This window comes from Dreissena polymorpha, chromosome 4 (genome assembly GCF_020536995.1).
Source record: "Dreissena polymorpha isolate Duluth1 chromosome 4, UMN_Dpol_1.0, whole genome shotgun sequence".
In the NCBI taxonomy this organism is placed as follows: Eukaryota; Metazoa; Mollusca; class Bivalvia; order Myida; family Dreissenidae; genus Dreissena; species Dreissena polymorpha.
In genome coordinates this window covers 26649493-26663804 of record NC_068358.1, presented here as the reverse complement: position 1 = coordinate 26663804, position 14312 = coordinate 26649493, and the positions used below count along the sequence as shown (strand labels likewise).

The 14312-nt window shown below is 35.9% G+C and overlaps 1 protein-coding gene across 4 annotated transcripts in view; it reads left to right on the top strand.

Moving 5' to 3' along the window:
- LOC127878044 (receptor-type tyrosine-protein phosphatase F-like) overlaps positions 1–14312 on the top strand; it is a 92637-nt gene that overhangs the window by 28425 nt on the left and 49900 nt on the right. The window contains exon 2 of one of the 4 annotated variants that reach the window (XM_052424447.1): positions 3608–3807. The exons of 1 other annotated variant lie outside the window; for it this stretch is intronic. In XM_052424447.1, coding sequence (XP_052280407.1) covers positions 3750–3807 — 58 coding nt within the window. In that variant the 5' untranslated portion in view covers positions 3608–3749. Of the gene's footprint in view, positions 1–3572; positions 3808–9719; positions 9845–14312 lie in introns of those variants that run through there. 2 more of the 4 variants (XM_052424448.1, XM_052424449.1) reach the window with 2 other exon arrangements.

Below are 14312 nucleotides of genomic sequence, written 5' to 3'. Positions count from 1 at the left end.
GTCTCTCTGTTTACCATTTGATTAGTATACTAAAGAACACTTTGCCCTACAACACCATAAGTTAATGGTATGATTGTTACTCGGTAGTTGGGTGAACATCAATACCCTAATTTATTGGAGGTCAACATGCCAAAGGTCATATTTATTGAGGTGTGTTCTGCACAATAACATACACTTAGCCTGAGAATAATCCAAATGCATACGGGCTGCTTTCTGTGAATTTTTCATTTAAAGGAGACTGTTCTTGAAGAAAATCCAGTTTAGGCAGAAAGTGTCTTCCCTGCATGATTAACCTATGCAGAATTCACAGGACAAAACTTTACGCACATGCGCTAAAACTCCTTTTTTGCAGAGCGAGGATCATTATGCTTTTTCTTTGTAGAAAAGGAAAATGGTGTTTTAAGGTCAACAGGTCAAAAGTCAAGGTCAAAGACGCTTTACACAGGAATTTTGTTCCGGCAATACTTATGAGAATTTCTGTTTACCTTACTTTACATTAAATTTCAAATAGGCGTTTCATTTTCAACACTAATAGATGAATTGGGTTAATGCTATTTGGGGTTACTTAAAGGGGCCGTCCAACAGATTTTGGCATGTATTGAAGCTTTAAATGCTTTATATTGATATATTTATACATTTGAACTAAAAATCTCCAGTAAAAAAACAGGAATACTATTTATAAAAAAGGAAAAAAAATAACCCTCAACAGGGCTCTAACCACTGACCCCTGGATTCCTGGAGTCCTGGAGTAAAAAGCCTCCCGCCTAGACCACTCGACCATCCACGCTCATATTCAGAGCAGATGTATATATTGTTTAGCTATATAAGCAATCCTCGTAGTTTCCCAAAATATCGAATCACGTCGATACAACGCTTTATCTGTTGGACGGCCCCTTTAAATGAAACCATTGAATATTTTGTGGGGAATCCAATGAATGTAAATCAATATCAACATGCGTTTGATTAGCTTACCATTTTGTGTTTATGTATATAAATGACAAAGTAAAAACCTGAATCGCTAAAATGAAAAAATCCCATCAAATTGTCTATGCACCAATTTGGCCATTGGAATAATCCTGTTATTCAAAATCAACTATTGTCTTTCTTCTTTCAAGAATAATTAGAATACTAATGTATTATGTATGTGTCGAGGCGTGGATTCAAAACAAAAAAATGAAGAACAGACTTTCAGATCGTCTTACATTGAATTTTTTTTTGTTCATAACAAGAAAATGAGGTCGCTAATATGCCTAAATGATATGCAGTTAATAGTTCTTCTTTATATTTAGCGCATTTTAGCTTTTAATCAGAATCAACTTGCAACTGCAGATATTAGTGTGATCAATAAACAGTGTGCAGTATCATTGCTTCTCCTCCTAGTCGCTTGGGGATGATGATGTCTTAAGAATCTATTTAAGGACTGTTGGGCCAGGCACACGTTCTTATTTTAAGCACTCCCATCCCTTTTGGGATATAACTGGGCAAAATTCGTCAAGCTGCAACCAATCCTACAAAAGCAGGACAATCCTGGTAAAAATGGGACATACTTATGTGATGAATTATTATAATTGTTTGTTAACCCTTTACCACATAGATATGTATTTTAACGCATTTGTAGTCCCTAAGAAAGTTAGATTTAATTTATGGCCTACCTTACTACCGGTAGATCCAAGTTTTAAAGGTTTCAGTCCAATCCTTAGATACTGATGAGCAGCAAACAGCATGAAACCTGAACAGACTGTGAGTTACTCGCAAGCTGTTCTGGTTTAATGCTGGTTGCACATTTACATTTTTACTCTGCTTTTGAGTGGGAAAGAGTAAATATTTCCGCATATTGACAGAATTTCATAGCAGGTCCTGACCTGGGGAAGTTTTTCTTGGTACAGGTCAACTCATATAAATGTAAACTTGTACTGTAGTCAACCCACACTCATTTTTTCGTTTATCATGTCTTACCCAACTTGTACCAATTGAAATATTATGTAACAGCAATACAAGCACACATTTAAAATGTTTATGATAATACTTGATTATTTATTTACAGATTTTGTAAAAGATGAATAAATAAGTAATATTTTAATATCTCAAATTCTCATAATTTTTTTATTCAAATTAGATTTGATGAATTACCATTGAAAATGCAGTAACAATCTAAAATGAAAAGTCTATAAAAAATGATACAATCTTACATCAGGTAAAAGTGCAATACACTAATCATGGTAATACGGTCACTAACACTTGAGTGGTAATCCAATTATCTGATTACCACGGCAGTATTATGAAATTGCCTGATAAGGATCAACACACTATGATCCCATCATAACTGGCAATTATTAACATTATTGATCAGCATGTTCCAAGTTTCAAATGCGTTTTTAGTTTTTGATGATATTGAAGGTGCAGTTACACGAAAACGTATTTAAAAAAATATACAAAAGAATAGTAGGGTAGCTTGGTTATTTCAATATATAAACGTATAAATGTTTATTGTGTGTAGATCTTGTAAAGGTCACTAAACAGGGTCAAATTACCATGTTATGAAATAATATATGCCATGAACAATTTCAGTTAACAAATGACTTAAAATGTCATAAATCTCAAGAACCATAACATATTAACCATCATTCAGAATCTCAGAAAAAATTTATGTATGAAATGTTAACAAAAATTTCATGAAATTGTATAAACATCAAACATTTAATCTAGGTCGCAGTGGTTATGGTGTCTTTCTAGAGATCGGGAGGTCACGGTTTTGGTCCCCACTGTGGGAGCGTTCATTAGATTTCCCCCATAGACACCAAGGACTGGTTCTAGACCCAAGAAACGTACTCGAGAGCGTTTCAAATAAGCCTTAGGCTTTCTATGCAATCGAGCTAAAATAAATAGGTTTAAACTAAACAGATTATCCCTCTGGATATTCGGCTTTATTAAACAACAGAGTACCTGATCCAAAATAGATACGATTAAACCAAAAAGGTCTAACGTTAAATGAGGGACCGTGGATGCAAATTAACAAGTACGAGTTTACCAAGTGGTATGGGTTAACTAAAAAGGCTATAATTATTTGAGTTGGCGTTAACTAGTGTACAAGTTTACTGGACACTTTTATATGGCTATGATTAAACATTGTTAACACTCTAGAAGAATTTTTTTTTACGAATCATTATAAAACTTGATGAGATCATTTTCTCTTATGATATCTTGGCTGAGTTTGAAAATGGTTACAATCCCTTGAACAGCATAAATTATTTGGCAGTCAGGGGGCAGTTTTGATTAAATGGCTAAACCATGATAAAGCTTGCTCAGAAAATTTTCTTTGATTACATCTCCCTGTGTTTGAAAAGAGGTCATGGTCAATTCAAATACATGGTTGCCATATGCAGGAGAATTTTCCTTTATGTTTATTGTGACCAATTTTCTTCTCCAAACAGTAAAGTTCCTTTGGGTCCCTGGTAAGCTTCTTAAGGCCTTTGGTTTTCTTCATATGCAAGTGACATTCAGGTTAGAATTATAACACTAGACTTAACTGTACTGTGATATCTTTGTATTTTTAGTTTTCGTCATAAATAAAACACCACACATCATATCTTGATGTTTTTTACCCTAGCAATGTCTGCCTGTTGGAAACATGTACGTGTATAATTACGTGACATCGGAAATGTCGACGGAAGATTGGCAGTAAAGAGTGCAATCCCCCAATGCAGGAATGTGAGACCAGTAATTTCACTTGACAGATAACAAACTATGTGATGTGTAGTTTCTTGAAATATCTTCTCCCAAAATATCGAAGACGCTCATTACCTTGCGGTGAGTATTGTTGCTTTTTATAGAAAGTAAATGTCTAAGAAAGATTGGTTTTTTTTAACAATGTGATTCTAATGAAACAATAAATACAGCATTATTAATTTACCACATTATGAGCATTTATATACGGTATATAAAAAAACTTATCGACAAACATTTTGTGGATTTCAAGGTCTTCTTGACCGATGCATAAATCTTGAAATAATCATTAATTTTAATTTAGACAATTCAATAATATCTTAACTAATAAGAATAGTTCTACTACTGCTAAGTTGCAAACTTTTTTAAAGTTCACTTATAAAGACTTATATGTATAATTTATCTTTGGAGATAATCATTATGATCCACAATAGCTTTATTATTTCCTTCCGTCTGTCTCACTCATTCAGCCATGTCTGGAGGGTGGGGGTATTTATTTTGTGTTTAGAGTATTATTTCCGGACTTTGACATAGATATTCAATTGTTGCCGGATGCTTTCCGAATGCAGTGTTATCGCCCGCATATTGCCGATCTCATTAGGTCCCTACTGCCTTAAAGTTAGATTAAGGTTTGTCTCCATACCTGCACACACCTACTTGAAATGCTTGAATGAAGTTAACAATGGGTTCCAAGTCTTAACAATTAGTCACTGACGAACCTTTCAAATTGAAAGGTGCCGTTTTTTTCAGTGTAGCTGTTTTATCCAGCTTTTCATCTCAGCTGAACTTTGTAAGTGTTCAATGAATTTTAATATAAAATTCCATGCCATTAGGTCTGAAACTTTTCTAAATAGAACATGTGCAATCTACAAACAGTTTTTACAATTACATATGTTATTTGATTGAGTTTATTTTTGGGAAGTAGAGAGTATGAAAAGTGAAATTACTACAGTGCGTTATGCAATCTTGTTTACTGCATGTTCAGCATGAAACAATTTTGTCTCTTATAAAAAGGCTTGAGAGATAAAACAGTTTCACACTCAACACTTGACATCAATACAGTTTGTGTGTGCCCCTTTATACAGTCCAACCCCTACTTCCGGTTACCCCTCATCACTATAAAACGCACCCCTCTTAAGCGGTAACTCCGTTTCTCCGACCAGCGGCCAGCAATTTTGCATCCCAAATGTTAAATTTCCCCCATATGAGTGGTCATGCGAGAGTAAGTCAGTCATGTACATTGGCAAAATTATACCAACGCAATGGCGAAAAAATCGATACATACTTCCAGTCTGTGGTTTAGGCTCTGTAGTACTGAAGCATGATGTGTGATCAACTTTTTGACAGCCAGTTTGCAAATTGCAATTAATTAGCGGCGGATTATCGGGTTATCGGGTTAAAAGCAATATGCGACCATTTGATTTTTTTGTTTCCGAACATGCAAATATCGCCTATTATTACTGAAAAAGAGATTCTTAATTTAAAATTTATTATTTGTAGCTGTTGAGTCATACTATTTCAAGCACACATTTAATATGACAATTATCGGCTATTTAAAAGTTAAAAAGAACAACGAAACTTTTAACCAAAATCAGCTGATCTACATGTTCTCTGTACTACAAAGTTTTTTATCCAAAAATCAATACACGCACCCTTTCCATGGGTATGGCGTGACATTGTACATTGGTGCATAATTTTCACGCGCTTTTGTTGGGACAAAGGAAATACGAGGACTTTTTTGATGCTTGAATTTGTAAACGTCACGTTAACATAAAACAATCACAGTGTGCTTTCGGATTACAAATTATTTTTCTCATTTGGGAATTAAACAAAACATTCATATTTTATTTTATATTTACAATGATTTCAATATTAATTTTCATAAAACCCTTTATGCGGCGAAAAAATGTTTTTATAATATTATGCATGAAAGCACAATTACCAGGAGGATTACACCCGGTTGCTATTATCAGTCTCTTAAGAAACTGGCTACGATTTTATCGTGGTGGAGATCACTGTCAGGACCAATTTGTGCGGTAGGTATTACAAAGCCATAAAACTGCAATAAACCAATTAAATTATCGATTGATAGTGACACGGGAGTTATTCACGCATAACTGATTCACAACTGTTCCCATCTTAAGTGCATTGGGGCCATACAACGCACATTATGTAAACAATGAATCATTCTCATGATTCTTTTTCATTGACTTGATTCTGTTGATGATGATGATGATGATGATGATGATGATGATGATGATGATGATGATGATGATGATGATGATGATGATATTGATGATGATAAGAAAGATTAATATAATTTTTTTTTGAATGGAAATGTTGTTTTATAGCTGATTTTAGAAAAGAGGAAATAAAATTAGTCTATACATTGTGTAGTACATGTACACATATTTACCATTTTGTTTATACAAAAATTGAACAGTTGGCCATGCACTCATCAACTCTAGACTCCCTATGACCCAACCCCCTCTTAAGACGCCACCCCGCTTAAGCAGCCACTTTGGCCATTTCCCTTGACTGGCTGCTTAAGAGGGGTTGGACTGTATTTAGGAGATGGTCAGTGCCAGAGCATTTGTATTCAAAGGCTGTGTTCTCATATTTAGTAACAACTGCCTTATTGCGTTCTGTGCATTTGTATATTTTAGATCATATAATTATTGTTGTTCCCTATCCTGATATACTTTTTGAAAAAATACCTTACAAATTGTTTTCGAAATTGAACGCTAAACACATGCATAAAGCTTCAAACAAGCCATTGTTACAGCTGTGGAATCGTTACCTCACTTAAATGCATTGCATTTCAGCCCGCAAGTTATCGAGGTCAGTTTGCGGTCAGTAACAGAATCATTATATAAACGCTTTCAGCACCCGATTGTATAAACAGTTAAACCGGCGGTTAACCACATACCGGCGGTTAAAAGTCGGTAACATGTTGGTTACTGGTCGGTGAGCGTTTGTATAAAATTTGGTTAGTTATACCGATCGGTTAAAACCCAGTTAAAACATACCCTGCTTCCCTAGGTGGGTAAGTACAAGTAACCGAGAGGTAACTTACACAAAATGGCAGCGGCGCTTGACATTATAAAAGCTAACCATCGACGTCCTTCACAATTTAGACGAGTTAACAGACAATTGCAGCGACTGACACTTTATTTGACTAAATTTACAGGGCAATACGATTTCCCACTTCGGACGACGACTTTAAGGACGCACAGAACATGTTTCTTATATTCTGTTATGGGTATACCGTGTGTGATCCGATGCATCAATGGCGCCCATGTTAAAATCATTTCTCGGAGAACAGGGAACAACAAAAGTACAAACAAAAAACAAAACACGTTCGAACTAGTATCTTACCTTTAATTATCCTTTAAAATCCATAAATAATCCATTTAATTCAATATTTGACGAGTTTGCATCTAGGGTCTTTGATAATTATTTTAGCATAGTTAAATAAAGACCCTTATGCCATCATATCATTATATTCAAATGAGAACTCAATAAAATTTCTTCTTCGTCACACGCTACGTCATGTACTCTATGTACATTACTGCTGTTAAAATGAACCGGAGCAGTTTATCAAATGTGTCGTGTTCTGAGAAAAATGGGCATAATGCATGTGCTTAAAGCGTCCTCCCATATTAGCCTGTGCAGTTCGCACAGGCTAATCAGGGACGACACTTTCCGATTTTATGACATTTTTTGTTAAAATTAAGTCCCTTCTTAGCAAAAATCAATTTTTGGCGGAAAGTGTTGTCCCTGATTAGCCTGTGCGAACTTAACAAGCTAATCTGGGATGACACTTTACGCACATGCATTATGCCCAGTTTTCTGAGAACACGACACAAATAATAGCCGTTGGTGAACTCGGTTTCATTTGCAGATTTCTGCATACAAAGATATATTAAAACTTGAACAATGTTTTATTTGTCTATGTTAAATTCCCTTATTGTACAAGAAAGTGAGTAAGTTTATTGTAAACATAAGCCAAATTAGAAGAATAGTCTAGCATGTTACGACAACTATGTATAATTTTTATGTTACATCTAGAACAACTAGAAGAATAGATGTCTTTGTAAGCACTCTCTTGCAGTTTGGAAGCACCAGGGATTCCGCTAAATGATGCAAATCCCAAAATCATTATCAATTTGTCCCTGGTCATTTTGATGAACTCTTAGTTAAAATTTACACTTTAATTTATTGTGAATTCATTTGTAAATGAATTTGATAAAAAAAATACATGTGGCTGTTTATAAGCGTGACACTTTGCGCAAAAATTACGTCATTAAAAAATGCATTGTGGGAATGTTTTGGTTAAAGTTACCGGTGGTTAAATTCCACTATACGCGGTAAGGTTACTTTGCTGTATATCGTGTTTATACGATCGAGTTACCTTAAAGGTTACTATACCTGAATAACCGCAAACTTACCAAGGTTTGAATGTTACCGAGCGGTAACTTTAACCAGCGTTTATACAATCGGGTGCAGGTTGCCTAAGTGAACTTGTAATTTGTTTGACCAGAAATATCATAAATAAAGATATTAGGTGTTATTATTATGGTATGTCACTCATAGATTCTTAATGTGTTCCAACAATTCCATGATAAGTACCAGTTTTGATTAATTTAATATAAAATATTTCACCATATAGACCAATTTATTAAGCATGAGCGCGATGATTCATGAAACTAAAAACAATCTAACCAAATAACAAAGTCCGACAAATCACTGAAACAGGTCTGTTCGAAAAACGCGCGCATAAATATTTCAAATACGTACAGATTGTGACCAGTTGACTAGTATATATTTTCATTTGTGTTCATTCTTCTTGTGTTTTGATATTCTGTATATATCGATTTATGGTCAAAAATATATAATGAAGCGAAATATGTCACAAAATCTGGTGCAATTGAATTGCCTGTGATGCAGCTAAGGACTGCACAGAAAGGCATTCGCTATCTTTGATTTCATTGATAAAACTTTTGAACTTTCATGAACACCAACCACAATCAATGCCGTATATCTTTCTTAAAGATATTTCTTGTTTACTTTACTTGGAACAGTAAGGTTTAAGGGTTATGCAAGATAAACTTCATTTGAATGCTTGAATGCAACAAGACTACTACTATGTACATCTCTGTACTTCAGTTTCAAATATTCAACTGAAACATCAGACATTTCTTTGCAATCAACATGCAAGGTCTGTGACTAAGGCCCGTAACACTGACTGCAATTTAGCAGGATATGATACAGTCCTCTTTTTACAAGCCTGTTAAAATCAATAGCATTTGTATGCATGAAACATTGGTACATGCAGGTGTCAGATTTAGATCTCTGCATGTATTACATATGTGATGTGTTCTATTATCCAAAAGATAGATTACATCTAACCCTTTGCATGCTGGGAAATTTGTCGTCTGCTAAAATGTTGTCTGCTGAATTTCTAAAATTAGCATTTTCTTCCATTTTTTTTTCAATGAATACCATCAGAATAGCAAACAGTTTAGATCCTGATGTTCTGTGGCGTCTCATCTGGATCCAAACTGTTTGCAAAGGCCTTTAAAATTCGGTTCCAGCACTGAAAGAGCAGAGCTATAATGTCATGCCAGAAATCTGCTGATAGCTCAATTTACAAAACTCAATAAACAAGCTGTGCTCTGTAACAAGCTTTTTTTAACAAAAAAAATAGTGAGAATAGCGACTGTTACTTTCATACAATTGAATGAGCATCTGTTTTAAGACTTCAAAATGTTCAGTGCTATTAATCACATTAAAAGTGATGTTGAATGTGTAAATTGCTTGACAGACACATATGCATTGCTTTCATGTACATGGAAATATGTCTGCTAGAATGAAAACGGACATTTGTTAATTAATTAACTTTCACAGTTGAATGCTATAAACCCACAAGTGTATCATTTTACAATGATAGGGGGATTCCAGATGTTACTTGGTCCATTCACTTTAAATCAACTATCAAATTGTAGTGTGCAGTTGAAATCTATACATATCTTTGAAGCCCATATTGGAAATATGTGAGGATGTTGGGTGATTTTATTGTGTTTTCCTGTCACTATGGGACAATGCTGGAATGTCAAAAGTACGTACATCAGGGAGTTGAGGTTGAAAGTTTTTTATCTTATAAACATTTCTAAAATTATGAGATACTCAGGTTTTTCAACATTGAGAGTATTTGGTCTGTTTTCATTGTGATAAATTCTCAGTGTGTTTGTACAAGGTCAATTTGAAGAAGATCTCAAGTTGTTTAATTTTCAAAATTATAACTGAAATAATGTTTGAATGAACTGTAGTTAGGTAAGACAAAGTTGGACCAGTATATGACATTTAAATCATTCTGTTTGCATAAAGTGTGAAAGCTACCCAGAGAATACCAGAGGAGCAAGTAGAAATCGCTTTTTTTTCCGTCTGTCTTTCACACATTCTTCTGTTCCTTAGAAAGCTGGCTGATTTTTAAGGAAATTTTATTGAATCTGTTTTGTGTCAATTATTTGTCTCAGACTTATGGGACCTAAAAGATTATTGAATATGTGAATTACTTGATTATCAAGGCTATTTCTCACTACTGGTTGAAACTCGAAGCAAAACTTCATTGAAATGTTATATTTCCTAGTGAAACTGTACTTAATAATAATTGTGTCTGTACTTAATTATAATAATTAATTATTCCATAACTAGGCCATTGGTTATTAAATTTTTAAATAACTTTACTATAAGCTTGACATTTTGCAAATAATTATTATGCACTGAACCATGCACAACCTGCACCCATTGCTTAAGTTTTCACTATTTAATTAATGGGGCCCCCCCCCCCCCAAAAAAGCTTTTTGGAAACCTAAATGCATATTTCGAAACCTAAACAGGGATCCTAAGTTCAAGGTCAAAATGGTCAAAATTTGTGTGCATATGGAAAGGCCTTGTCCATAGACACATGCATACCAAATATGAAGGCTACATCTGAAGCGACATAGAAGTTATGAGCATTTTTCGAAACCTAAACGCAAAAATGTGACGCACAGACGGACAGACGCACAGACAACCAGAAATGCAATCGCCTTCGGGGACATAAAAAGGACCTGTTTAAAAGCTTATTTATATATTAAGTTTGTTGTTTCTTTACTGTTGTATTGAAACGTTTAATTTGCATTTCTGATTTACGAATCCTGTAATCATTAAATAACAAAATAACTTTGTACTGAACAATTTGCGATGATCTGATGTCATGAACATCAATTTAACCATCAATTAGCAGCAACTGCATGATTTTTAGCTCAGCATTTTCGGAGAAAACCCGAGGTATTGTCATAGCCAGCTCGCTGTCCGCGTCGTGCTAAAACCTTAACATTTTGTTAAGGTTTTGAACATTGGCTCTAAAATCAAATTGCTTCCACCTACAACTTTGAAACTTCATATGTAGATGCACCTTGATGAGTTCTACATGCCACACCCATTTTGGGTCACTAGGTCAAAGGGCAAGGTCACTGTGACCTTTAAAAAAACACACAAAAATTCTGACAATCTTTCATTTATTCAAAACTGCACCCGTAGCCGAGCGTGGCACCCGTTATGTGGTGCTCTTGTTAAGAGGATTACATTTGCTTGATGTACAGTCCATGGCAGTGATTACATTGCTTGATGTACAGTCCATGGCAGTGATTACATTTGCTTGATGTACAGTCCATGGCAGTGATTACATTTGCTTGATGTACAGTCCATGGCAGTGATTACATTTGCTTGATGTACAGTCCATGGCAGTGATTACATTTGCTTGATGTACAGTCCATGGCAGTGATTACATTGCTTGATGTACAGTCCATGGCAGTGATTACATTGCTTGATGTACAGTCCATGGCAGTGATTACATTGCTTGATGTACAGTCCATGGCAGTGATTACATTTGCTTGATGTACAGTCCATGGCAGTGATTACATTGCTTGATGTACAGTCCATGGCAGTGATTACATTTGCTTGATGTACAGTCCATGGCAGTGATTACATTTGCTTGATGTACAGTCCATGGCAGTGATTACATTTGCTTGATGTACAGTCCATGGCAGTGATTACATTTGCTTGATGTACAGTCCATGGCAGTGATTACATTGCTTGATGTACAGTCCATGGCAGTGATTACATTTGCTTGATGTACAGTCCATGGTGGTGATTACATTTGCTTGATGTACAGTCCATGGCAGTGATTACATTTGCTTGATGTACAGTCCATGGCAGCGATTACATTTGCTTGATGTACAGTTCATGGCAGTGATTACATTTGCTTGATGTACAGTCCATGGCAGTGATTACATTTGCTTGATGTACAGTCCATGGCAGTGATTACATTTGCTTGATGTACAGTCCATGGCAGTGATTACATTTGCTTGATGTACAGTCCATGGCAGTGATTACATTTGCTTGATGTACAGTCCATGGCAGTGATTACATTGCTTGATGTACAGTCCATGGCAGTGATTACATTTGCTTGATGTACAGTCCATGGCAGTGATTACATTTGCTTGATGTACAGTCCATGGCAGTGATTACATTTGCTTGATGTACAGTCCATGGCAGTGATTACATTTGCTTGATGTACAGTCCATGGCAGTGATTACATTTGCTTGATGTACAGTCCATGGCAGTGATTACATTTGCTTGATGTACAGTCCATGGCAGTGATTACATTTGCTTGATGTACAGTCCATGGCAGTGATTACATTTGCTTGATGTACAGTCCATGGCAGTGATTACATTGCTTGATGTACAGTCCATGGCAGTGATTACATTTGCTTGATGTACAGTCCATGGCAGTGATTACATTTGCTTGATGTACAGTCCATGGCAGTGATTACATTTGCTTGATGAACAGTCCATGGCAGTGATTACATTTGCTTGATGTACAGTCCATGGCAGTGATTACATTTGCTTGATGTACAGTCCATGGCAGTGATTACATTTGCTTGATGTACAGTCCATGGCAGTGATTACATTTGCTTGATGTACAGTCCATGGCAGTGATTACATTGCTTGATGTACAGTCCATGGCAGTGATTGCATTGCTTGATGTACAGTCCATGGCAGTGATTACATTTGCTTGATGTACAGTCCATGGCAGTGATTACATTTGCTTGATGTCCATCCATGGCAGTGATTACATTTGCTTGATGTACAGTCCATGGCAGTGATTACACTTGCTTGATGTACAGTCCATGGCAGTGATTTTATCTAGGAGAAATTAACCCTTTGCATGCTGGGAAATTTGTCGTCTGCTAAAATGTCGTCTGCTGAATTTCTAAAATGAGCATTTTCTTCGATTTTTTTCACAGAATACTATCAGAATAGCAAACAGTTTGGATCCTGATGAGACGCCACGTTCTGTGGCGTCTCATCTGGATCCAAACTGTTTGCAAAGTCCTTCAAAATTTGGTTCCCGCACTGAAAGAGTTAAGAGACAAATAGGTCAAAATAGTATAACAAACTGCATGAAACAAACCCCGATAGCAATAACGACATGTTTAGAATTACCTTATTATGCCCCCCTTCGAAGAAGAGGGGGTATATTGCTTTGCACATGTCGGTCTGTCGGTCTGTCCACCAGGTGGTTTCCGGATGATAACTCAAGAACGCTTGGGCCTAGGATCATGAAACTTCATAGGTACATTGATCATGACTTGCAGATTACCCCTATTGATTTTGAGGTCACTAGGTCAAAGGTCAAGGTCATGGTGACCCAAAATAGTAAAATGGTTTCCGGATGATAACTCTAGAACGCTTAGGCCTAGGATCATGAAACTTCATAGGTAGATTGATCATGACTCGCAGATGACCCCTATTGATTTTCAGGTCACTAGGTCAAAGGTCAAGGTCACAGTGACCCAAAATAGTAAAATGGTTTCCGGATGATAACTCAAGAACCCTTATGCCTAGGATCATAAAACTTCATAGGTACATTGATCATGACTCGCAGATGACCCCTATTGATTTTCAGGTCACTAGGTCAAAGGTCAAGGTCATGGTGACCCAAAATAGTAAAATGGTTTCCGGATGATAACTCAAGAACGCTTATGTCTAGGATCATGAAACTTCATAGGTACATTGATCATTACTCGCAGATGACCCCTATTGATTTACAGGTCACTAGGTCAAAGGTCACTTAGACCCTAAATAGTAAAATGGTTTCCGGATGATAACTAAAGAACGCTTATGCCTAGGATCATGAAACTTGATAGGAAGATTGATCATGACTCGCATTTGACCCCTATTGATTTTGAGGTCACTTGGTCAAAGGTCAAGGTAATGGTGACCCGAAATAGTAAAATGATTTCCGGATGATAACTCAAGAATGCTTATGCCTAGGATCATGAAACTTCATAGGTACATTGATCATGACTTGCAGATGACCCCTATCGATTTTGAGGTCACAAGGTTAAAGGTCAAGTTTATGGTGACCCGAAATAGTAAAATGGTTTCCGGATGATAACTGAAGAACGCTTATTCCTAGGATCGTGAAACTTGATAGGTAGATTGATCATGACTCGCAGATGTATTGATTTTCAGGT